We start from the raw sequence: 26,406 nt of genomic DNA on the forward strand, positions 1-26,406 counted from the left end.
GATGTCGTATCCCGCGATATTCTGCTGCTGGCTGCTCCTCTGCCCTCGTCACCGTCTACGGCATTTATGCGCCTGGCCTTGTTGAATGCATTCTGCAGCCTCTGTGTTTATGGGGGTGGTAGGCTGCCTGGTCATGGCAGAGCTCGGTGTGGCCCTGCAGTCTGCATCCTGTCCTGCTGTGCTCTGCTGCAGCCCTGCACGGTCCTCCCCTCTTGTCCCCACAGTGCTCTTGCAGCCATCGTGGATGGTAAGGAGGGGCTGGGAGCTGGCCTGCCCTCATGCCCGTACCCTGTAGGGGTGTTCGGCTCCTGCCCCCACTTGACCGGGCCACAACCCTAGGCCTGTCGCACTGCCTACATCAAAAAGATTGATTCCTACACTGTTATGATTACCTATTGTCCTGATATACACTTGCCTTTGAACCTCTGATCCCTGCCCAACTACGGTGTGGGATTTCCTGTCCTCTGAGAAAGGAGCTTGGCTGTTTCCCAGAGACATCAAGGTCATGGGCTGGCTGCACCCTTGTCTATTTTTAGAAAAACGCAGCTGAGACAAATGAATACACAATTAACCTGTTGGTGTGTATCACTAGACACAAAGATGACCAACAATGACACTAATTGGCTGTGGCTAGTATAATTGTTTAATCTCAGGATCCACCATGACATTTAGGTGGTTCCAAAATCAAAATGTCCAAGTTTCTATAATAAATGGCATCTGAACTACAGAAAACAAACCCTACTAGCCCACCACTGTAAGGGAAACACAGAGAAAGCATAGACCAGGATTGTCAGACAAAGAATTTAGTAGTAAAATCTCAATTCATGAAGATGCCTTCAAAAAAGTATAAAATGGAGCTTACAAATACCCTGCAACTCCAGAAGGTTGAGCCAGGCTTTTTGGTGTCGAACCAGGAGTCTAGGTACTTTTGCCACTGAACCAGTGTGGTGACCATGGGTTCCAAATTATTTGGTTCTGTGCAGCAATGGCATGCTGGTCAACACTCAGAAGGCAGGTGGTGTCTGGTCTGCAGTACTGGAAGACCCTGCAACCTCTGCTGCAGCGAAGCAAAGACTAGCCGGTGGGAATTTTGGGTAAGGAAGTAGCGACTGCTTGGAGGTCAAGGAGGTTGTTAACCATGCAGATAGTGCTGAGTTTGGTACGTAAGATAACTCTGTTCTTAAATGCTGATACAACAGTGCTTTGGTATCAAGCAAAACTTGGAGATGCAGTTGATTGTCAGTGTGAGACTGGTAGTTCCCTTGCAGTAGCTTGGATGACGCAAAAAGAGCCCACATTGGCATAGAGGCGATTTGGAGATCCAATGGTCACTTCGTTGTTTCTGTAGTTGCTGGAAGAACCATTATAGGGTCTCAACAAGGCAGCCTTAGTTCTGCCCTTCCCAACCAGGAAGGTTTGTAGAGCACTTGCAGGTTTGCATCTCTTCCAGTGAGCAGCATCCTGGATGCCAGTGTCCCGTTTAAAGGAGCTCTTGTTAATCTAGCTGGTCCTCCCAGTAGGCCCTTGGGATCGGTAGGTAGAACAGCTTTCATCTTCCTTGGACTTATCAGCCACAGAGTTCAAGATTAAAAGGATTAATCTGGAAGTCTAAACATGAATTCCTTAAGGGGAGGGTTTCCCATCTTTATGTAGGCAAAATGCTACAGCAATTGGTCCACAGGAAGCCATTTAATGCCCCGATCCTGGCTGAAATTGTACCCAGACTTCATTGACTCCAGAAAATGAAGTTTGAGTGCTGTCAAAATCAAGATGCTGAGCACCCCTCCCCCTTTCCATGTGGTCTGGACTACTCATCGGATTGCCTACATCAATCTCTACCGCAGTCTGCACCATGTTGTGGCCACTTTCATGATGGGACTGTCTTTGAAGCACCAGTACCGAGGGGTCCTCCTGGGGATGGTTACAATTCCCTTCAAGAAGGTGTTGACCCTTCTGAGGGGGATGAAGAGGCTTCCTGGGCTGGGTTACATGTGATTGTTGTGGGTACATCCAGCCCTATCATTGAGTTAATGCGCACCAAGCTGACAGGAGATGCAATGCTTATGGCTGTATAATTGTGTAAAATCAGTTGCCACCATGTCTTAAGTAAACATTGCTTATATTTGGTATTTAATAGTTGCTACTAGGCATATGACACGTTTCAAAATCTAAGCACTTGCCATTTTGTATGGAATTTAAGCACTGACACTTTGAATGTTGACCAAGCTTCCTCTGAACACTTCTGAGGTCCGCTAGGTATACACTTTATTTTATTGTGCGTTGCACATGCATGACACAATCCACAAGCACTAATAGGGGGAAACGTAGATGGCACAGAAAGCAGTCGTTGGTATGCTTGACAACATTTGAATGCATTTATGAACCTATGGGGAATGTATATATGTTTGAGTATTTTGATATTGCCTGCTAGTTTCATTTTTCAGTGTGTAGCGGTCCTAGAATAAATATTGTATTTATATACATGCCTAAATTGAATTATGTATTAAATTGTATGGACTTGTTGCGGGCTCCTAACCCAACTTGCTCTCCCTAGAATTGCCTTGACTGCTCTCCACGTTTACATTGATTGGATTTTGACTAACTTCTCAGAGTTCCCTGTTCACTAGAACTATGGTGGCCTCCTAAAATCTGTTGTCCCGGCCAGATTCTAGAATTCCATCTCGACACCGACTACCTCAGATCATTGAACCTGGCCCAGGGACTCTTTTTGGGATCATGCATTACCAGCTTGCAGGTTGCTTCCTCTGTTGCTCCCTCTAAATCTCCTAGATTTCTCGTTGACTAACTTTGAGAGGCACTGCAGAATGTTTGACTCCTTCGAATTGGTGGGAGGAATCGTTGAAGTGTCTGGTGTGGTCTTCTAAACTAGAGTCTCCCGCCATAATTTCTCTTACATTGGACTATAGCAAATGCAACATAAATGTGTCCCTGGAAGGAAGAAGCAATATTTATTTATTTTGTTAATGTGAGGAAGGAGTGTTATCAATGGATCTGTCCTATGCAAACCGGTTAAGTGTATTGCTGGATACTTCCAGTAAAGGAAGTACAGAAAAGTGAAGGGATGACCTGGATCAAATTAAGCAGAGATCCAATATAATTGCAAGAGGAGGTCTTATGTTGTACATGTAAAAGGTGGCGAGTCCAAATTAGAAGTTTGGAGTGAGGTAGATCTTTATGAACAATGTGTCTGGGTATAGAAGTATACACAACGTTTGGAAATTGAGGAATATAACATGGATTTTCTGGAACAAAGGATTGTTTTGAAGAGATTAAGTATGGACATTTGCAACATTTTCTGACTGAATTTCACCCACTATTCTGGAGTTGGAGAGCTAATGGGGAAACTGTCACTGCTTTTGTCTTTGTTTCCTCATCCCAGCAGCGCCACTTCTTCCTTGAGGACACGAGTAATGGAGACACTCACTATGGGAATAGGACCTTGTCTTGCTTCCTCTTTTTTTTTTTTTTGCTATGTTCCGTCTCTCGGGGGACCTTGCATCCTTTTGTTCTACAGGATTCAGATTTCTTTCCCTGACTCCTCAGGCTTTTTTGTGACAGTTACGAGGAATTAAAGAGCACAATAATTTCCTAATTGCAGGCGGTAAACTACTTTGGTACCTGTTTTACTAAAGGACTTTTTAGTGTATTGACTTGACGGGAGTCGTGGCCATTCATATTCTGCTCTGTACCAATTTCTTGCTTCCAGTTTTTTGAGGGCTTAAAAACAGAGGCCTTGGGGGTAACTGGCATCACATAGAAATACTTTGTTGGGGCATGCTGAGCGTGTGAGAAAAAGGAACTGGTTCATTGTAAGCTTTTGGCTCCATGTGTACTACCCTTGCATTTCTTTCTAGAGCCTTGGGGGTTGATGGTGAGCATAGCCACATTGCACCACGTGATTGAAAGGTCTCTGAAGGTTCGATGGCGCTGGGGATATAAAAGTAAAATGAGATCTGTGAGGAAGCAAGCCTTTAAAGGCATATTTTGGGAATGCTGATACTTTTATCGTTAAGATTTAGGTTTGTTTGGGCAGCTTACGCAAATGGTCTTTTGTTCACACATTTGTCAAACATATATCCGGAATATTAGTTCCAGGTTCCTTAATCTTATTCAAAGTGCTGAATACTAGTATTTCCCATGGTGAATCATGAGGTTTTGTTTTCTCCACTTTTCACTAGCCTTGGTTGATGACTTGGGTAGACTTGGTTTAATGGTTTGGATGCGTCTTGTTTCAGGGGAGTTCAGCGATGGATCTAATGAAGCTGGCGGTGGTTATCAAGTTCTGGAAATGCCGTACGAAGGCGACGAGATCAGCATGATGATCATTCTATCCAGGCAGGAAGTGCCACTCTCCACCTTGGAGCCACTTGTCCAAGCTGAACAAATTCAAAAATGGGCCAAGGCTGTTACAAAGCGAAAAGTGGAAGTTTATATGCCAAGGTGAGGATTTTGGCTATTGGTTCCGAACTGACCCTCCACAAAACCATGTCAACATTTATTTTCCTCATTGTCAAACATGTGCCTTAATCTTTAAATGTCAGTCATTCGAACAAACCTGTTTAATGTCTTATTGGGCATCAACACTTTGGCATCGGGCATCCACAGCTTCACCTGTTCACAAGTTAAGTGAAACAAAAGAAATTGCAGTCAAAAGGACTTTCAAAGTCATTCATAGTTCTAAGGTGGCTGGAGAACTCATTGTAAATGAAACCAATACTAAACCCTCGTCTCCCGGCACATCAGACAATCTAGTCAAATACCTCTTTGAACATTGTGATGAACTTGGTGGCACAAAGGTCACATCTCAAGAGCCGTGTCCACACCGACCAGCCACCGCAATGTTCTCGTCACATGACCACACCTCCAGCTGGTCCCCTTGGGGTGGTCGGGCATAACCAGATGGGGTGGAAGTGATCTGGAGTCACCACTTTTTAAACTGATTGGTGCAGTTTCCAAACCATTTATTCTGAAACTTGACCGCTGGGCAACCTAATAATAAAAAGGCCCCGGAATGTCCTAAGGTTGCAGGTGCTTGAATTCTATTTGCATCCAAGGTTCCTATATTGATCTCAAGATTTTCATCAGCGCCTCTACTCAGAAAAACTTTCTCCCAAATATCGAACCACCTTTATCCCGAATAAGCACTCCAGTGACCAACTGCATTGCAGAGGACACGTATTTTAGTTCTGTAGAATGGTTCACAGCCTTGATGCCCTCTAAACTGGTATGTTAATGTCAAAGGGTGATGTGCACTCATAGTACCATTAAGGGGGGTCATTTTTGAAGTCCTGGCGCGCAAACAGAGGAGTTAAAACAATGTGTGAAAGGGTTGCTCCTGGTTTAACGTTCCAATTGGGCTCTCTAGGATTATCCCTTTCTTATTTCCAGGTGAAGTGGGGTTAGAAAATGGGAATAGTTTCCACCTCCCTTTCCTGCTTTGCCTGCAAAAACCAAATGGCTTTACTACAGTATGTCCTTTTCATTCTGAAGAAAAGGTATCTGGTTCCTATAGCATTTGCCTGAAGCACCCGTAGTCCATGGGCTTTCCTTCATGCATGCAGTGTGGGAGACATGCATACTTTGCACTAAAGTGCAACGAAAGTGCGTTAACTTGGATCTGCTGGGTTTGGCACTTTTTTGACACTTCATGGTGCAAATAAATTGGACAAAGGCCCGTGGTGTATGTAGGTGCACACGTTGGAGATCCCCCCCCCACCCCCCCACGGTGCAATTCATATTATGAAGATTTAGTGTAAAATCGTGTACAGGGCCCAAAATGGATGAGGCGAGACATTTTTAGTGTTATACCTAAGGGAACCGCTCCCTCTAGCGGTGACGACAGGCAAAGTGGATAGTCTCTACTGCGCAAGACTGCATCGGACAAACGTACACCTGGCCTTGTAATTGTATGATGACCCTATCTGCCCCTGGGAGTTTTCTAAAATGTGCCCAGTTTATCTGACAAAGGGAAGTTGATTGTGGAGGTTAAAGCCCTAAAATAATCTTGTGATTAATGAATCTGCGAAATAATCCACTTCCCTTTCATAGTTATTGTGTTCCAAACATGTTATTTACAGTGATGTGTTGAAATTACTGCTGTGGTTTGAAACTTGCCATGTATTCGTTTCCGTGGGACATGCCTTGCAGCTCAGATGCCCTCCTGGCATTCCAGTCTGTAGGTTACAGAACCTCCCCAGCTCATGAAACACTGCATCTGTGCATAGTGTTATTCATCGATAGTCCCTTTTAGCAGCAGGAACCTATGTAAATGCTTTTATGGTGTATCGGTAGTCCAGCTTACTTGTTTCACGTTTTTACTTTCTTTGCTTTCAGGTTCAAAATAGAGCAAAATATTGACCTGAAGGATGTGATGAAGGGTTTGGGGATTGCGGAAGTCTTCAGTCCAAAAGCCGACCTCTCTGCTATGTCAGGTTAGACCTTAATTTGATGTCCGTTTTATATAATACTCTTGCTTTGACTTTTCTGCAGCTTTCCTGTCTGCTTGAAGCACAGAAACTCTCACTCTATTATGGCAAGAGCCTGCAGATTTTATTTTTTGTCCAAACGGGTCATCCCATTTTCTGCCTCACTCCTGGATGCTTATATGTGTATATTTCATGTTCCACAGTGTCAATAGATGTCCGTCAGGTGAACTTTCACCTGGGACGGGAGCTAACTGTGCTACATCTCCATGCTTGATGATCTGATGTGTAGCTCGGACTCTGGGGTGTTCCAGTTGTGGGGCTTCTGTGAAGCCTGAGTGTCTATGTTGAAGCAATGAGCTGACTGTTACTTTATGGGTTATAGACCTGTGATGCATGTAGTTAAGTTGCTATTAATTCTGTGATGCTGGTTTGAATATACGGGTGAGATTTGTGCTTCAGTTGGTCTGTGATGTGACCTGTGACGAGTCCTTACACTTCGTCCCTTCTGCCATAGGGGAGGACCCATCACATGGGCTAGGGTGGTGCAGCCACAATCCAATAGTCCCCTTGGGGGTGGTGCAGGCAAGAGGATCACATGGGTGGGGAAATCTCTTATGGGGCGATAGTCTAAGTAGAAAGTAGCATTGAAGTACCCCACTCCCATCGTCCTCTAACCCAGTCCCTTCATCTGACATTTAAATGTGCAAGGTAGAACATGACCCTACAAGACTATAAAACTGAGACGCAAAAGAATGAGAACTTTGAAGGAGCTAGTAATATCAAAACTACTGATATCGAAGAAGAGGCACAGAGCAATACCGATCACTGTGCAGAAGCTGAAGGAACAGTCTAGTCAATACGGACCTTATGTATGTGTAGAAAGCCAAGGAAGGATCCAGACTGAGGTTGGGCCCTCCCTGGAGGAATCGCATGGTTATGGAAGCAGGAAGCGAAGAAAAGGAAAACCGAGATGGGAGCACGCCACCACAAGGAGGGTCCAGCGTGGAGAGAGCTGCTGACCGGCGAGAAAGCAATTTGACATCCTGGGGGAATTGGGAAGAGCCCTGAAAGCACCATGGAAAGTGTTACACGGGTGCAACAGGAGGTGCAGAGGCCCCAAGCAATGCTTTATATGCAGAGTGCAACAAAGCGCAGAAGTTGGGTCGTGGACCATAACTATCCAAGTGGAAGCAGTTGGGAAGGCAATCCAGGCCTCCAATATAATACTAGTCCCAGTACCTGGTAGGCTAGTATACCAGGTGGAAAAAATGCAGAAGGAAGCAAGTGAGAGCCTGGGCCCCAAACCCATGAAACCCAGAGAAGGGAGGCATTATCTTGGTCATTCGGCTGTTTATTTTTTCACCAGTTATTTAACTTTATTTTATGAAATTAACTTTTGAATAACCCACCCAGGAGATCCCCATTCACCTTAAACCCCTCTTATTGTTGCAGGCAAGCATGAAGTCTGTAGCAATCAACAATGCCACCATTGTCTAACTTACTCCTACACCCTTACAGAACCCAGAATATTGATAAGGACGATAGTGTGTGATTGCCTATGTAGATAGTTCTTTGGTTTACCATGCCACAATAACCAAATGGATTCCCTAGAGTGGCAGCCCATGCGTATGTGGTGTGAATGCTTGAATGTGCAGCCAGTTTCCCTGGCTTTACACATTCTGCTTTTGCTCTGTTCATAGACTCGCATTGATTTTTGTTTGCGCCTTTGCTCCTTTCTTTCACTCTAGGTGTGGGAGTTTGCAGTCTATCCCTCTCGCCTTGATTGAAACCCTTCTGTCTCTCTCCCCTCCCCGCTCCTCCCCGTTGCTCCACTGGCCAGTATTTTCATAGAATCCCTCGACTACCACTTTCCTAGTCCACCCACATTTGTGGGCTTTTCGGTTCTATGCCCGACATCCATTTGCCACTCTGGAGTTCGCCATGATCCATTATTACAGCCATCTACCTTCTCACGCAAATCATCTGCACCAAGATAGGTTGAGAGCCACCCCTTCCCACCAGCTGCAGAGGTCTGGATCTTTTGAACGCAGCCAGGAATGAGACTTGAGGGCTATCGTCTCTTTTTAAATAGTGAGTCTTCATAGCATGACAACCTTTCCTTTGCTTAAAATTCATCCAGATTTGGGATTTTAACCCAATTTGCTCTCCCATGATCTTTATTAACCATTGAAGGAAAGCTGGATGTATTGCAGCTCTTATGACAAGTCTGGCAGCACTTCAAAATTCCCCATCCCCTCATGCTATAAACCATGCTGAAGCAATGCAGTCTCTACATTATATAGGTTGGGCCTTATAAAGCAGTCCTAGATGAAATCCTTCTTTTGCCTCCACTGTACTTATAGTTTACCAGACACTGGAAAGTAGACTGGGGCAGGTTTTTTTTAATGATGCGCTTTACATTAGTACTGCAAATTAAACTACTACATTACACCAAAATATAACCAACACAGCTAGAAGTTACTGGAAAAGTCAGTATCTGGTCTCCTCTGCTAATCACAACTATTTCAGCTTGCGGGTCTGAGTTCACAGCTGATAAATGATGTACTCCCTTGATGGTGGTTACTGTGATCGTTTAATTGAGTCTCCGAGGACTGGGGCAGCTCTTCACTTGCTGCCGCAGACCGCAGCATTGCTTTGGTATCCACAGTCTCCATGGGCATGCAGGTGATCAGCGTTCTCCCACGGTATAACCCTTCCACATTGCTACACGCTCTTAATGGTCCATGCACTTTCCTTGCCGGGGACTGGGGAGAGGGGGGGCAGACGGGAATTGGCATCTGTTACTCTGGGCTGGCGCACATGCCCGGCAGGACTCCCCCATGCTAAATAGGCTTGGTTTACTCCAGTGAGCAGGTGTGAGCCAGTGGGAGCACACTCCATCCAAGAAGTTGCACTATTTGGAATAGTAGGTCCTTGCAATGCTAGATTAATTGTCCAGTAAGTAGGTTACCGCCACTCGTGCGACTGCACTGGCACTCTGCTTTTGTGCTGCCCTGAATCTCCACTGTAGTAATTTTAAGGTGCTGCTCCTTGTGTGTGGTGTATTGTGACCCCGCCCTTGGTATGGTTGGGAAGGCGCGCAAGAGGTAGGTAAAGCAGAGGTATGGGGGGGGGGAGATTGGAGGGAAGATTGCAGAGGCAGGAAAGGAAGTCTGGGTGAAAATGCGTTGTGTTGGTCTGCTATATATGGGATATTTTCTAGGGCGAAGGCACAGAAAAGTTTGTGTTGATTTAATATAGATATTGGTATTCCAAACCAGAATTTTTCTTTCAAAACTGATCAAGTAGTGTTTGGTGTTTGAGGGGTTGAAAGCTTGCTCTGGCAATCCTGTCGGATATGTAGACTTAAAACACCTGCAATGCCCATTTATGGTACAGCGGTTAAGTGCCTGAATAGTAGTAATTTTGGGACTGCCAAGCTGACTCAGAGTGGCTGGGTCCAAGATTAGGATGTCAGAAGGTGAATCGCTTAATATTCTGATTGCAGATGCTGCCCAGCTCAGGTTTTCCTGTGTAATGTGATGGTTACCATAAAGCTATGGTGCACCGTTTGCTTTTCCAGCCCTTTATGCATAGTGGGCCCAAATCCCAGGACCAAGGAGCTGAAGGTGAGTCATTCATGCTTTAAGTCAAAAACCTGAATCGGTGCGCCCAAAGATGAGCACTGAGGGACCCCTCTGCCGCCCAGGCAAAGTGGGGGGGGGGGGAATGATTGTGAAACCGAATACAATTTGCTCCCAAACAGACTCCCAAGCAAGGGAAATGGTGATCTGGGCAACTTGTACATAGGGAAACGGTGTCAATACCAACAGTTGGGAGCGGTTGTATGTCAGAAATGTGATTTTGCCATTTGGCAAAATTAGCAAACGTTTCGGGTTTTTGTTGTTAATGTTAGATCAGTGTTTATACTGCACCAAACCCCACCACAGTAGTCTTTGAGCAGTTGGTCTTGCCCTTTTGGGCAAAATGTTTAATAACGGGAGCAAGTCTTTGGCTCATCAATGGTCATCCGTAGATGCTTTTCAGAGTCTGTCATTGGTAACCCTGGGCTGTTGAAACATACACAAAAAACTGGAGCAAGTCCTTAACTCGCACCTTCAATCCCTGAACAGCCACAGTCGGGTACTAGAGACCTTGAAGATGGGAGCAACCTTGAGCACTTTTAAAAGGGGTTTGATTTTGAACCATGGCTTGTTGAAGCAGACCCAGACAGCGGTTCCTTGAAGATCTTGAGCCATGCTAGCTACTTGATGGGGATAGTTGTAGTGAGATGTGAAGTAATACTTCGCTTGGGCTGGGCTTTCCTGGGAGTTAATCTGCATGATGCAGCCGTACTATCTGGCTGGGTCTGTGCGGCCTATCTGGTTCCGTTTTACTGATCTTCATTACTGTGTATTGGAGAATCCATTTACTTTCTTGCAGCCGTTTGATTCCCCTCTAAGGGAGCAGGCAGTTTATTTAACCTTAACCTGCATTACTGAGCTTTTACTATCGGCTCAAAAAGCCAACATCCAGCCATCTGTCCCATCTGAGTACATGGCGATGTGGGGACCTTTTGGCAGGACTGTAGGTCATGGGGACAAAAATGACTGCTTTGCCAATTACTTTTTTTTTCTTCCCAGTAATTGTTTGTTCACTTAGACTTTGAGTTGCTCAATTATATTTTGATCTAGTTGGAATCTCCCTTCTATGTGAAAATTATATTTGCTTGGCCAGTGTTTCTTTGTAAGTGTCCGGAGCCCTAATGAGGTGAATATGCATTGAAGAGGAGCCTTCAACCCAGGAGTGTTTTGGAGATTCCTTTTTACATTTTGAAGATAAGTGCCAGAAAGGCTGTTACTGGTTATGTAACAATTGGCATATATAGTGCTGCTGCTGCATTTAGTGTATTACAAAGTAAGCAGCACATTGAGGAATTTTTGTTGGAAATGTCCTTGTGAATGTTGCAGAATAAAGAACATCTTCCGGTATTTGGATGAGGAATGCAGTCTGGGACTCTGCCAATCCTATCCCTTCTGCAACATGTTGCCAGGCCATAAGCACAGCCCCAGACTCCTTCAGATTCCTCCATCTTCGGCATGTGAAAGATAGGAATATAACCAAATAAGAAAGTCTAACTTGTGACAGTCAAAACCGGCCTCAAAGCAAACTTCTTTTTCTGAAGAAGTTAACAGAGGACAAACAATGAAGAATTATAAACTGCAAATGGTGATCCTCAGAAACTGAGATTGATGACACAAAGGCTAATGCTGTCGAATTTTCATTTAGTGAGTATAGAGGAGACTTTTGGTTTTAACCCATTTAAGTTCAGATTTGTCACTAAATGTGTCGCGTTTCTTGATCTGCTTATCTCTATGGAGGAACCTGGAGACTACATCTACAATACATAATCCCCCTCCCCCCTCCCTCTGACCTTCCACCCTCCTCCTTCTCCAGCCATAATCGTGTATGCATTCCTCTTTAGAACACTCCTAGCATGTATCTGTATTCCTCTTTGGACTCTTATCCAGTCTGTCGAGAGCATCTTGTGGCAGTACATACCTTCATGGATTCACTTAAAGGGATGAATTTAGGCTTGTAATCCACGTGTTGCTGGAGGACAGGGACCCTTTCTAGACCTTCAACTTTTTCTGCCCAGTAAAACATTCAGGATTGTGACCCTGCGACATTTCATTTCATCTGTAATGTAAAACCATTTAAGCGCAAGGCCAAAAGGCATCTGGGTTCTATACACCAAACAAGAGTGTATCTGCCAGACCCCCACCCATCTAAAACAAAAATTCGGGCCTTGCAGGAGCCTAAATGATACAAGATCTTTCTCGGGAACGCCGGAAGGACGTTCCACAGGTTGGGGGCCAACATTGAGCAAGAAAGGGAAGGTGGACTGGCAATCAGCCTAATTTCGCAATACATGAACATTTCTGAGGTTCATGGCAATTGGATCTTCTTTCAGGTGCTCTGATTTGGGTTCAATTAGCTGATCCATCAGCTGGTTTCTCTTGCTTAAATGTGCTGCAGCATGCGTTAATATAGATGGGCAGCAAGAAAGTGAGGAAAGACTTTATCAAAGATATAATGAAAGTGCCAAAGCCAGTCACACCGTATATCTCCGTATTGCAGTCCATAGAAAGGCAACTTCAAGCCTCTTTAGTATCACATGGCACTCTGAAGGCTGGTACTTGGCTTCTTCCCTTCCAACCCAGAAGGAGACTAGCTAGCTGCTGTACACGACTGCCAAATCCGGCCTTCTTTTCTAAACCATGCATCAAAGGCTTTTTGGTAGGCAACACCATGGTGCGAAGCTGACCCTGTTTAGGGGTTGTCCGTCAACCTTTTTCCCATGGACACACCTGATGGAAGCTGCTGTGCTGGAGAGGTTTGCTGACCTCGCAAAGGATCAGAGAGCCAGATTATCAGCCCGTTCTGCTGGTGAGCAGAGCCAGGCAGTCTGACCATAATACACGCAACCCTTCCCTGGCTGGCATGGTCTCCCGGTTGACGCGTCAGATGTGGGTTTTAATAATTGAGTGTACTACCAGCTATAATGCCAAAACTCTGGTATGGCTACATTTCCACATTATTCTTGTATTTGGAGAAGGGCTGCAGATTTAAATGCAGCCTCTGCTGTGAGACGGGCCACCTGTGATTTCTGAACCTGCTCTTTGCCTCTGGAGAGTAAGTGCTGCAGGTCGGGGAGACTGCATCAGGGCACATGAGTACACTATGCTTTTGGCACAGAGTTTAATGAAAGGGGCTGTTTGTTATCACCCTTTCTGAGATGCATTATCCACATTTGTTTTTAATAAAAATGAGAAAAGTTACGGTTTCCACACCCTTGCCAGATGAACATCCTTCAAAGCACCTCAACATGTGCACCGCACCCTGTTATTCCCTGCTGCTGCATTGGTGAGCCTTTGTACCTGCAGCAGGACGGTGCAGCTATTAACCTGTTCACATCCATCATGCCAGCCCCCTTTTAACTCCCTTGGATTACTCTGTTATTGGGTGACTAGGGTCCTGACCTGTTCAGATTGATCATAAATGGGGTTCCTCCATCAGAGCTTCTTGCCGCCGCTGCTCGGCTCTTTCATTGTTTCTGTATTGCTGCCAGTGGCAGCAATTAATTGAAAAGGAGTGAGAGCACGAGCACGGGCCCGGTCCGCGAAACTTTTTTTGTGAAAAGATCTAAATCCTCGCTACATTCTGCAGTTGATTAATTTGTGAAAGAACTTCAGAAAAAAACATTTTTAATATGTACAAACTCTTGTTTCAGTCAAAATCTGCAGTGCTGCAATTTTTTTTCACCAGTTACATACCGCTTTCAACCAGTTATAAAAACATACAATTATGTTACTTTATTTGTATTGCGCCAAAACCCGTAGGCATCCAGGTGCCAAGAGAAGAGTATGAGGCTCAAACTCCTAATAATCGGTCATGTTGATTGAAGAGCATGTTTTAACTGCTTCCTAAATTCAAGATTTTCAGTTTTTCACATGGTGGAGCATTCCAGGCTTTTGCCCCCTGAACGAGGAAGTCTCACCGCAAGTCCCTGGCACGTTTAACCTGGTGCTCTTTCAGGAAGAAACTCTAAGCAAATCTTAAATTTCTTTGAGGATGATATGTACTTACTCGGTTGTTAAGGTATACCGGAACGTTCCCAAAGATACATTTGTGACAGATCATTAGTAGCTTAAATTGAACAAGAGCTGCCACAGGTACCCAATGGAGTCTTTTCCTAGCTGCAGTAGTTGGTTCAGACCGTTCATCTGAAAGATAATGCGTGTGGCAGAGTTCAGAATTTTTTGCAGCTCTTGGATAGCTGACCTGTTAGCACCTCCCAGTAAGGCGTTGCAATAGTCCACACGTGGGAGAATCACAACCCTGACCAGTTTGGGTCATTACCTGATGATGCAATCCTCAGACGTCTCGGGCTGTCCTATTTGACTTGTGAATAGCACATCTGGCCCACCTCTATTGCTTGCATTTTGCTGCTGACAGCTTCAACTGTTTAATGGAAAAGTGGAACTAGATGTACCAGAATGCAAACAAACGGTACAGAATGCACCCCTACCTCTTTGCATGTGGTATAGTTGGAACCTTTGGGTTATCAACTTGTTGCAGGTTTAATTTTTTTTTCCAAATATATTTTTATTGGTTTTATACATGCATTGCGTTGGATGTTTGCAGGTACATAAATAGCGCTGGGCGCTGCGCGCCGCGCGCTTGAGTTCAGTTGTGCAAGTGTTAAATCAACAAGGACAATGTCCTTCATAACAGAACAGTCATAACAACAACAGGTCAGGGGAGGGATTCTGGGGTGAGGACAGCGATTAGTTTAGCCCTGGTGGGCCGAAATGGGGTAAATGTGGGTGACAAGGGGACTTTGTGTGAGCTTTTAGGCCCTTGATCGATTTCAGCTCGCAGTGCGTGGGATTGTTTAGGCCTTAGAGCCTCATTCCTGGGTTCGTTGACAGGCCAGACCCTGGACCTCTTTGTACCTCCGCACAGCCTTGGCCCCTTTGTGTTTAGTCGGTTTTGTCCATCCAACGCAGGGAAGGGGGTTGTCGTGCTAGGCCTGGAAATTGTTGGGTGAAGTCTAGAAAGGGAGCCCACGTTTGGAAGAATTTATCTCTGTTTCCGAGTCGTAGGGCAGTGATTTTCTCCGCTGCAATTATGTCCCAACATTTTGTCCACCACATTTGCACTGCCGGGCCCTCTGGGTTTTTCCACAGCCTGGCTATGGAGATTTTTGCCGCCGTGAGCAGATGGGAGCATAGTTCTGCTCTATGCCCGGAGAGGGGGAATTGGTCTGCCCCGCTTGATCCAAGTAGGACAATGCCTGGGTCCCAAGGGATGGTGAGGCCTGTGATTTTGTTGATGTGGTCCAGCACTGTTTTCCAGAACTCCGTGGCCCTGGGACATGTCCAGAGTAGATGAAAGAGTGTGCCTTTGTCTGGGCACCCTCTCCAGCAGGCCGGGGGAATTGCGGGATTGCATTTATTGAGTATCTCTGGGGTCAGATACCATCTGAAGCATACCTTAAATGCACCTTCCTTGTTGGTAACGCATTTCGAACTCCTGTTCGCTCTAGCCCAGATGTGGTTCCATTCCTCCACCTCGATAGGTCTCCCTATGTCGTTTTCCCACTTTAGCATGTATGGCTCTTTGCGTGCTGGGTCGGTTCTGTCCAAGAGCTTATAGAGGGTGGAGATTCTGCCCTTTGGCAGGGGACCGGTGAGGGTGAGTTCCAGGGCGGTAAGGGCTCTGCTTCCATGGCGTTTCACCTCCCTGTTCGAGAGCCAGTGGCGGAGCTGCGTGTATCTAAATCTCTCGCTCTCTGGCACATCAAATTTTTCCTTGCAGGCCTCGAAGTCCAGGGGGTTTCCCTCCTCATAAAAATCTTGCAGTCTCTCCAGCCCTCCATTCTTCCATCTCCCAAAGTTCTTGGGGTTACAGCCCGGGGTGAAATCTGGGTTTCCCCAGACTGGGGTGAGGGGGCCCGTCGTGCTGCGTAGATTCCAGAGTCGCGCTGCTGTCTTCCAGCTTCTTACAGTATTTACCGTCGCCGTTAGAGGACCCATGTCCCCGATTGCACTGGGTTCCTTTAGGTGTGGCAGCGAAGTTATTGGACTTGAGCTCCAGGCCTCCTCCAGCTCCAGCCAGCGGGGCTTGGAGGTGGTGGGGAGCCAGGCGAACGCCGACGAGAGCTGAGCAGCCAGCACATATCTTGCCACATCGGGCGCTCCCAGGCCTCCAGTCTCACGGCCCCGGAGCATGATCCTTCGCGAAATGCGTGGCTGTTTCCCCTCCCAGATATAGCTCATGACATATTTTTGTAGCTTCTGGATCTCCTGTTTCGGGATCATGGTGGGTATGGCAGCGCACTGATAAAGGAGTCTGGGGATGAGGTTCATTTTCAGGGCCGTGATTCTTCCGAACCATGAGATCTCCTGCTTTTGCCATCGTCTGATATCAGCTCTGAGTTCTCTCAGGAATGCCGGGAAGTTTGCTTTGTATAGTCTGCTGGGAGCGCCGGGGAGCTGGACCCCCAGGTATGGGAGGTTCTTCTTGGCCCAGGGGATCTGGTATTTTTCCTCCAGGTCTGCTACTAGCTGGCTCGGTAGGTTGATGCTCAGTGCTGTAGATTTGGTAAGGTTGACCTTAAAGCCTGAGGCGTCCCCGAATTCTAGCAGTTCTTTCCATAAGGCCTTCATGGATTCCTCTGGCTTGACTGAGGTGAGAAGGACGTCGTCGGCGTAAAGGGCGATTTTATATGTTTGGGCCTTGATTGACAGCCCTTGGATCTTTACATTGCGGCGAATTCTGGTCGCGAATGGCTCCATGGAGAGGGCGAATACCAGGGGGGAGAGAGGGCAGCCCTGTCTAGTGCCCCTTGAGATTTTGATCGTGTCGGATCTGACTCCATTCATTCTGAGACTGGTGGAGGGGTGTTGATAATTAGCTAGTGTCCATTTTATAAAGTTTGGGCCGAAGCCGTAATGAACGAGTGAATTTCGGATGTAGCCCCAGTCAACCATATCGAAAGCTTTATGTGCGTCCAAGGATAGTACCATCGCTGCCTGCCCCCTCCTATTGGCTGATTCAATGACATTGATAGTTCTTCTTATATTATCGTGGGTGCTACGGCCGGGTATAAATCCCGTCTGATCCGGGTGGATGATAGCCGGGAGCAGTGGGGCCAGTCTGTTCGCTAGGGTTTTAGTGAAAATTTTTGCGTCATAATTCAGGAGGGTGATTGGTCTATATGAGGTGCACTGGCTCCGGTCTTTTCCAGGTTTCGGCAGTAGCACTGTGATTGATTCTTCCATGGAAGGAGTGGTTGTGCCTGAGGATAGAAATGAGTTAAATAGGGTAGCCAGGTGGGGGGCTAGGATGTATGCAAACTTTTTATAGAATTGGGCCGTGAGCCCGTCTGGGCCGGGGGTTGAGTTTTTCAGTTTGGTTATGGTTTCACTGACTTCTTCTGACGAGAAGGGGGCTTCCAGGGCCTCAAGTTGCGGACCTGGGAGGGGAAGTTGTACTTCAGCTAGGTATTTGTCTTGTGCTGCTTCGGAGGTGGGAGCACCCGACATAATCGATCTATGATGAGAAGCCATTATTTCCATTTTCTCTTTGATGGAGTAGCGAAGTGTCCCTTGCTCATCAGCGAGGCTGTGGATGAGGTTTCTAGTTTGTAGCTTTTTTAGTTTGTGAACCAGGAGCCGATTTGCTTTATTGCTGTGCACATAATAAAACTGTTTTGTGTAAGTTAGCGCTCTGACAGCTTTGTCGGCCAGGTGCATTTCTAGGGAACGTTTCGCCTTTTGGTGGATGCGGCTAGCTTTCCTGTTTGGGCCTCGTTTAAGGGTGTTTTCCGCTTCTGCCACCTCTGCTTCGAGTGCGTCTTGTTGTACTTTATCCCGACGTCTGAGTCGGGCTGTGCAGTCGTTCACCGTGCCCCTGATGACGGGTTTCATGGCGTCCCAGATCATAGCCAACGATGAGTCTTTGGTAGTGTTTTCCCTGAAATAATTCTTAAGGGCTTCCGCAATTTCAGTTCTGGTTGCGATGTCTGAGAGGATGTGCTCTTGGAGTTTCCATTGCCTCTGGGGTGGCTCCGGAAGGCAGGATACCCTTAGGTTCAATGTGACTGGAGAATGATCTGAGAGGGCTCTGAGCCCGATTTGGATGGCTTCGACACAGGGAATGAGGTTACTTGAGATTAGAAGGAGATCGATCCGTGAGTATCCCAGGTGCACGTGAGAGAAGAAAGTGTAGTCCCTCTCCCCCATGTTGGCCAGTCTCCATACATCTATGGTGTCGGTTTCCCTTAAGAATTCTGCCATGGCCAGGGCTTTGCTGAAATCATCATTCGATGGTGGGAGCGATTTGTCAAGATTTGGGTCGGGAGTCAAGTTGAAGTCACCCCCTATGAATAATTGACCCTCTCTGAAGGCAGACAGAGTTGGTAGGAGATTCCGCAGGAATTTGCTTTGCCCGGTGTTTGGGCAATATATGGCGACGATGGTGATGGGTAGTTCTACCAGGAGGCCTTTTAGCAGGAGATAACGGCCCTCGGGGTCCCGTTTGGTGGTTATATTGGTCAAAGGTAAGTCCCGATTTAGCAGGATGGCCACCCCCCTCTTTTTGAGATCTGCTGAAGCGAAGAAGCTTTTGTTGTATCGGTGGAAGGCAATGCGGCGTTTGTCGCTCCTGAGGAGATGAGTCTCCTGTAGGCAAGCAATGTCAGGTGCCAGTTGAGCGAGCCTGTGTTCCACAGACTTTCTTTTCCGGGGGGAGTTTAGACCCTGGACGTTCCAGGTCAGCATTGAGAGTTCCTTATCCGGTTGAGACATTATTAGGTAGGATTGATAGCGGGTTTATGTGGCATCTTTTGGATTGTAGAGCTGGGGCCTCCTCAGCGCTGAGTGGACCCTCCGCCACTGCCTTGGGGCCGCCGTGCGGGGAGGGGGGCGCTCCGATTACTTGTATTTTGACCTTCGTTTCCACGTCACCTCCCGCCCGAGCCCAGACTCCGAATCTCATTTTCCCCCTGACCAAGGAGAACCAACATAAACTAAAACATAACTTAAAACAGTTAACATGTACAGGTATCCAGACCAGCCTTCTACCAACGGGGCTGTCGGCTGGGTCACGGACGCCAATTGTGTCGGAGACCACGGGGTCTCATGCTGTAGTGGTGAAGTTCTTGCAAATCAAGAGAGCACTCCGCCGGCAGCTCTGGCCCACCCGGCTGTGAGGACAAAGGGTAGGTTGGCGCCGCCCCGGGTAGGCCATATAAGTGTGAGTATTTAGGGTAGCCCTTTTGGCCCCCAGGAAGGCGGGCCAGTGTGTGTTGACAAGTTCTGGAGAGGATCAGCATGGGACCGGGGAGACCGGCCTCTCAGTTGGTGTTGGTTTTATTCCCCCTAACAGGAGGGCCGCGCATCCTGCGTCGGCCAACCACCCGGGACCAGGAGCAAGAGGCCCCCCCCCGACCCCCTCGGGGGAGCGGGCCGGGTCCCCCGGGACCTCCCCCCCCAGGTCCGGATTCATAAACACTGCAGCCTCCCGCGGGGATGGAATTTGCTGAGTCTTTCCCTCCCAAGTGAAGGAGAGACCTGAAGGGAAGCTCCAGCGGTAGGGGATTTTGCGCTCTCGTAGCCAGTCGGTCATAGGTTTGAGAGCTCTTCGTTTGGCTAGGGTGGAAGCAGCTAAGTCTTGGAACAGGGCGATCTCCGAGTCTCGGAAGTGGATCTGGCCCATGGCCCTGGCCTCCTGCATGATCTCCTCTTTGAGTTTGTAGAAATGAATCCTGACCAGGACATCGGCCGCCCCATTTGACCTCTGCCTGGGTCTAGCCCTGTGTACTCTGTCCAGTTCCAGGGGAGAGTTGTCTGGGAGGGTGATAATGTGGCGGAGAAGGTCGGAGACGTAGGATGGGAGCTCCTTCTCCGAGACTGCAGCTGGGATTCCCCGGATTCGAATGTTATTCCGCCTCGAGCGGTTTTCAGCATCCTCTTGTCTGGCCTCAAGCGCCTCGCACCTGCACTCCAGGGCCCTGATCCTGTCCGCCCCCTCTCCGATCTCAAAGTTCTGCTCACATAATGTAGACTCAATCTCCTCGGCTCTGGCCTCCACCTCCCCCACTCTCTTGTCTAGCTGGGTAATTTGGGTCTTGACCTCCTCAGTGCCCTTCTGGAATTCCCTAGTGAGGGCCGATAGAAGCTCATGGAGGTCTGCTTTCGTGACCGCCTGTGATGCTTGGTCACCGGGGAGGCCGTTCCCCATCCCCGTGTCCACGCGTTCACCCCTCTTGCTTTTTTCCCCCCGCAGGAGGCATTGTTAATAGAGTGGAAATATCCGACTGTTTGGCGGCTTTGCCCGATTTGGACATGGTAACCCGGGGACGCCCCTGCAGCTACGACGGGGGCGGAGGGGCCACCAGCCAGGCCCGAGGGTCAGCAGAGCGTCCAGTTAGGGCGAGATGCGGCAGGTGCCGCCTTACCTTGTGGCAGTGCTTTAGGGGGGGGCTACCTCCCCTCCCTGGAGGTGCCCGAAGCGTGCGGCGAAAGGAAGTCCAGGGGCTCAGGAGAGTGAAGAAGAAGCTGAAGGGAACCCCTGCGCGGGCCCAACCTGCAGGGTAGGAAGCGTGGGGAGACCCCGGGGTCGTTAGTTGCCGGGTTCGCCTTGCTTCCGGAGATGAGCCCCCCCTGGGAGGTATGCTGGGTGATGGGGCCTCCGTGGCCCTGAGGTGGATGGGCCCCGTCCACACTGAAGCGGGCAGATCCAGGCGGCTGCGTAACTCGAGTTGAGGCTTTGTGGCCGAAGTGAGGAGGAAAGGGCGGGGGCTGTTGCGGCGAGCTCGCATCAGCCCCTGGGCGACTATTCAATTGTGGCCTCTGTCCAGGTCTGTCCAGGCCGGGGGGCCCCCCCCCCGATCGTTCCACAGGACCGCTGGTCCGGAGGTCTGGAGGCCGGGTCCCCAGACGGCCCGCAGCTGCTTGGTGCCCTCCGGATCGGCTCAATTTGCTGGTCTGCCCCCACAGGAGGCGGGAGGCAGACGGTGGTCGCCGAAGTAATTATCCAGGAGGGAGGAGGGAGGAAACCAGGAGGCCCCCCGGGCACCCAGCCCCCGCCCAGGCACCGCGGCCCCGATCGATCGGCTGGTGTGTGGGGCTGGCGTAAAACGGCAGACCGCCGATTCCTGGAGCAGGAGAAGCGGGGGAGGGGCCCCCAGAGCCGGAACCACCCTCGGGCGCAGCCGGGCCCCCGAAGGGAGCCGGAGAGCCTCCGGGGCGATGTGGTGGCCGAGTCGCTGGGGTGCTCCGATCCAGCCCCTAGGCCCCGGGCTTAGTGCCGGGCAGGGTGGGCGGCCGCCATCTTGCTACGTCCTGCGCTCCCTCTTGGTGTGTCGCAGGCGGCGGATCTTTGCCATCCGCGTCTGTAGGGCTCCGCTATGCCGCCCCAGTGTTCCGCAGCATCTCAGCTGTCGATCGCTGAAGAGTGGTTCAAGAAGATCTATTGTTCACCGGGCATTTTCCGTGGCGACGTGACACCAGCCGGGAGCTCTCACTGAGCACGTCCGACTGCCATGGCTCCAAGCCACGCCCCCTCCTGCAGGTTTAATTTTAACTGTGCTCTGCCATTCAAATACTCGATACCGCTCATAGTCACATGTGACCGAGCCACCCACGCATTGCAGAGATTTTGTTCTTTGCATTCAGCTACCCGTAGACCTGCATTTATAATAGCATCAACATAGAACATGTGTACCATAATGCATCCCCCTCAAAAGCTTGGGGACTGCGACCCACCATTTGGAGAAGACTACCTGTCGCTCCTACTCAAGTCGAATTAAGCCATCAGCAGATAGTCTTATCTAGACAACATCAATATGAGGCCCACGTTTTGTACTGACTCCATCCACAAGGCCAACAATCCCTTTGAAGGTGTCATGTAGCACTCCAAAATTCCCAAATAATAAGTTTACTTTGGCAGTCCATGAGCGTCAAAGAAGACTTGACAATGCAAGTTGGCAATCGTGCGCACCCATTGGAACCAAAATCACCCTGATGCTCTTAACCGTACATTGTTACTGTAACTAGGTAGTTTAGTGTAGACCAGCCTGCATTATGCGAATAAACTCCTGGAAGAGGCCAGTCTCAGCCAAACTGGGATCGAGCCACACACTGCTATAACCATCCATGTAATGCTCTTAGAAGGCCTCGAACTTCCAGCCAGCCTGGTCCCAGCCGTTGCTCTTGGAAGCGCCACAATTCAAAGCCCTCCCTCACCCTTCTTGATTGATGATCCTGGCGTTTGGGCCCTGGCACATGCATAAAAGGAAATTATTTTCTGTATACTGTTTCAACTAACCCAAAACTACACTGGTGCCAAAGAAGGCCTCAAAGCTTAACCGCCACTGAGCCATAGACTTGCTCCAATTGTAGTCTTGGGCGTGATGTAACACTGATGCTCCTTGTGGGCAACCTGCCAAGTGAAACGACCACTTTCCTCTGGCTGATATTGGCATCATGATTCCATAGAAATGGTGAACATTCCACTTGGAGATGATGAGCTCAAAGTTCTAGTAAATATGCCCCTCTGTGCTACATTGCAAATCTTGTGTACATCCGGCCCTGTGCCCCATCCACCATTTCAACAGTGGCTGCTCACCAGAATTCGAGCCTTCAAAGGGAGCCAATGGAGTTGGATCGAGTTCAGAGAAGTGCAGTCCATCTCCTGGTGTCATTGGTTAATCTGGCATATTCTGCATTTACAGTTTGACAAGGTTTTTGCATATTACAAGACCAGAGTGGTGACCGCATTTGTTTTGTTTTTAGATGGAGCCCTTTAGAAAAGCACCCAAACTTGCTTGGCCACCCCACTTTTCAGGAATTCTTTTAGCACCTTCAACTTTTCACTAGACCCGACTGTTCTCCTACTGGATAAAGGAGGACGTAACAGCACCCCCACAACCAATCCCGAAAAACTATGAATGAAATCAATGCTAGGTGAAGCCCCAGTGATTGTGTGGAGGTGATGGTAGATTAAAGGAGCAACCAGGAGGTTTGGGGGTAGCACGAAGTCTGTAGGCAGCTGTCCACAAAAGGCAGGTGGTACCAAGAGTGAGGAGGGTGCACAGACCGAGGTTCCCACCCAGTGTGTGTTGAAAATCTGAGTTTTCTCAGGTCCCACAGCTACACCAGAGAATAATGCGCGGAGGACTGTCCTAATTGGAGTCTTAAATTCTACCCTGAATGCGAAGAAATATTTGGCTACCCTTTCTGGGATTTCGGGGGAGGGGGGGGGACACTACTATGCATCAGTAGTGTAAAAGTCCTATTATTTCAAGCAGCACTTTATTTGGGTGTGCATAGTTTTGTAGATGTGTATACAACAAAACCCATACACGTTAATAGACTCTAGGCCCCTTTCTAGATATTTGCAGCATTATGCGGCCTATGACTTTGAAATTAATTATTTATTCTGTATTACCAGATCTGAAAGATCTCTACCTTGCCAAAGCAGTTCACAAGGCATACTTGGAAATCAATGAGGAGGGTTCTGAAGCAGCAGCAGCGTCAGGTACAGTGAATGCTTCTTAAATTGGTGCATGCGATCTTCAAGGTACACCCTTTACAAGTACATTTCATGTGATAAAGATTGATATGCATTCTTGTGCTGCCAACTTTACAAAATCTGAGCAATTGGCAATCTTTTTTTCCTGCAACACAGTAAACTGGTGAATGTAGAGGGGCTGTGTTATGTACACTGTGAGGATTTACTGGATGTCACTTCTCCCTGAGACGGAGCCTCTTCCCATGAGACCAGAGAGCCGAGGCCGCTGCACGTGGTATGGTTTAATGTGGGAGGATCTCATGGGGAGAGACTTGGCCCCCTTTCCCAGGGATCAGTACGACCATCTAGGTTACAGCCCTTTTAACACTTTTAACACGCCCCTACACACTCTAACCTCTTTCCTTGAATAACCTATTTCCTTGAATAACCTTTTCTTGGAGAGTAAACCTATGTATTGTTATCAAGTAATGTTTAGAGAACCTGAAAGTACTGCCACACGCGTACTGGTACGAGGTGGCACCATGCCTGTATCAAGTTCAAAACGGTGGCGATGAGGGACTTCTGCAAGCCAATTGGGAACCTGCTGCAATGCATAAAAACCAGAGGGACAAAGATACCTGTCGATTCCAGCCAATACATGCAGCAGCTATAGAAACTCTCAGGTGTATGTGTTCCAAACCCGCTTGGGGGACCAGAGATGAAGCGCGGAGGATGCTGCAGAGCTACTACAGATTTTCTTCTTGGATGCTACAGGAGCGATCCTGAACGCCAGAAAGAAGCTGACTAACGCATGTTCTGCAATGACCTGAGTGTTGGGGACAGAAACCCAACAAAGCCGAGCTGCAGGGAGGGAGGCCGCTCTGCAGACGTGGGGAGGAGCGCAGAGGGAAGCCGCACTGTCGTCGCAGATGCAGAGAGGTAAACCCTTGTCCCTGGAGGTACCGACAATCCTGTGAAGGTAAAGAGAGGTATGGGAGACCCGGAGGGGACTTTGGGTTAGAAGGAAGGCAGACACTACAGACTCTCCCTTGGTCTAATTGTTGGGACACCCAGATTGCCTCTCATGTGCTTCAAAGTTAACTGAAAACTCCTTTGTGTCAGTGGTTGGATCAATTCCACGGACTACCAGAGAAGGGTCAGGGACCCACACTCAAGAATGGTTGAAACCAGGGTCAATAACCCTAATCAGGAGAATAAGAGTCCTTCATGGCAGTATTTGGCAGGGTATGGAACCAAGTAGGCAGAGTCCGAGAAGAGAAACTCTGGTTCAGAACCCCCAAGCTCAGAGACACGCCATCTTCCTCGTGACAGTACTTGGCAGTTTAGTGAACCAGGACTGCTAAGAACCTGGGTCTGGGACCCACTCACTGTTGGAACTTTATATGGTGTTCAAGAAAGAAGGGCACTGGAGTGTCCCGTAGGGGGCATTGCTTCTGGGTCTAGTGTGATTGGCACATTAGGAAAAGCATCCGTAGGGAGATTCATTATCCTGATATCAAGTGGTGGAAAAAAAGAACAAGCTTCCACCCAGAGGAAGGGAGTCATTCCCCCTGGCGAACTATTGAAATTCCTGAACTTTGATCACAAAACTAGGAGAACGGCGTATTTCTCCTCGGCAACTAACAGTTTAGCTTTATCTACTTTATAGGGTCAGAACTAGGGATGTTGACACAGGACGGTGAGCAATTAAGTTAAACCGACATTCTGACAGATCTTGTGGTCTTTAGTTGAGCTAGGCAAACCCCTCGAAGAAATGAGGACAGATGGGCTTTTCTCTTGTCACAAAGAATAAGTCTTTACCACCCACCTTGCCACCTTGTCAGTCTCCTTCTGCACCCTTACAACTGCAATCGTGAAATCATAGGCACACGTAAGGTACCATGCTTCTGAGCCAATGGGTATATCAGCAAACATACAATACAGTCTTTAAACTTTTGCTGCATCTGTCAAGTGTGCCATGGTCCAGCTGGGAGGAGGAATCCATATCCAAACTTGTTAGATTTGCTTTCATACCTTTCCCTGGTTGACCTATTTTGTCACTTGGAATACCAACCAACACAAGATTGTGAATATTCAATAGTATGCATGCACATCAGACCATCCTACCCTTGTTGCGTTTTACTTTAACTCTATTTTCAGTTAACGGCGGCCACCTTTTTCCGCTGTCTACATTTTCTGGATTCTGTGAACCTTAAAGGCAAGGGCAGAGATTTTCCCTGGAAGAAAACATTGAGCCAGACCTGCATATAGGCACTAGATCTACATGTCATATCTGATCCATTTCCTGCTTGCCCTACACTCCTTCGCCAGAGTTACATTCTCTAGCAGGGTTCCAAGATTGACTACATCTGACTGAGAATTGCTCGGAGTCCATTGAGGATTATCCTTATTTTTGTACCCACCATCTTTATCAAATAAGAGCCTCTAGAGGTTAGTATCCGACCTAAAGATTGGATTGCGTTATGGCAGTTCTGTGGTTGGTGTATTGGCATGTTTTGCACAGGTCATAGTGGGGCAGAGGCCCCAAGTACTTACAAAAGGGTCACCAGCCCTACAAGCAATACCCAAAGCCAACATCAGCCAAAGGAAGAACAAATAAACGTTTATACACATTACAATTTAATATATAGAAAAGATTAATTAACGATGATGCTGCAGAATTGGGATGCGTCTAGAAGAAAGTCTACTGACTATGGAATAAGGTCAGTAGTTGGCTTAATAGATGCCGGTTTATGTAGAAATCGCACACATTTGACAAGGTACTCCAACTCATGGCACTTTTTTAATACTTTTTAGAATTGATTCACGCCTTTGGTTTTTAGAGAAGATTCTGGATTTCAATTAAATCAAGTTT

General features: G+C 47.9%; 1 protein-coding gene across 2 annotated transcripts in view; it reads left to right on the top strand.

Moving 5' to 3' along the window:
• SERPINI1 (serpin family I member 1) overlaps positions 1-26,406 on the top strand; it is a 248,935-nt gene that overhangs the window by 217,456 nt on the left and 5,073 nt on the right. For both annotated transcript variants that reach the window (XM_069618495.1, XM_069618496.1), the window contains exons 5-7: positions 4,257-4,461; positions 6,355-6,452; positions 23,472-23,558. In XM_069618495.1, coding sequence (XP_069474596.1) covers positions 4,257-4,461; positions 6,355-6,452; positions 23,472-23,558 — 390 coding nt within the window. The remainder of the gene's footprint in view (positions 1-4,256; positions 4,462-6,354; positions 6,453-23,471; positions 23,559-26,406) is intronic.

This window comes from Ambystoma mexicanum, chromosome 10 (genome assembly GCF_040938575.1).
Source record: "Ambystoma mexicanum isolate Mex_15411 chromosome 10, UKY_AmexF1_1, whole genome shotgun sequence".
Classification (NCBI taxonomy): domain Eukaryota; kingdom Metazoa; phylum Chordata; class Amphibia; order Caudata; family Ambystomatidae; genus Ambystoma; species Ambystoma mexicanum.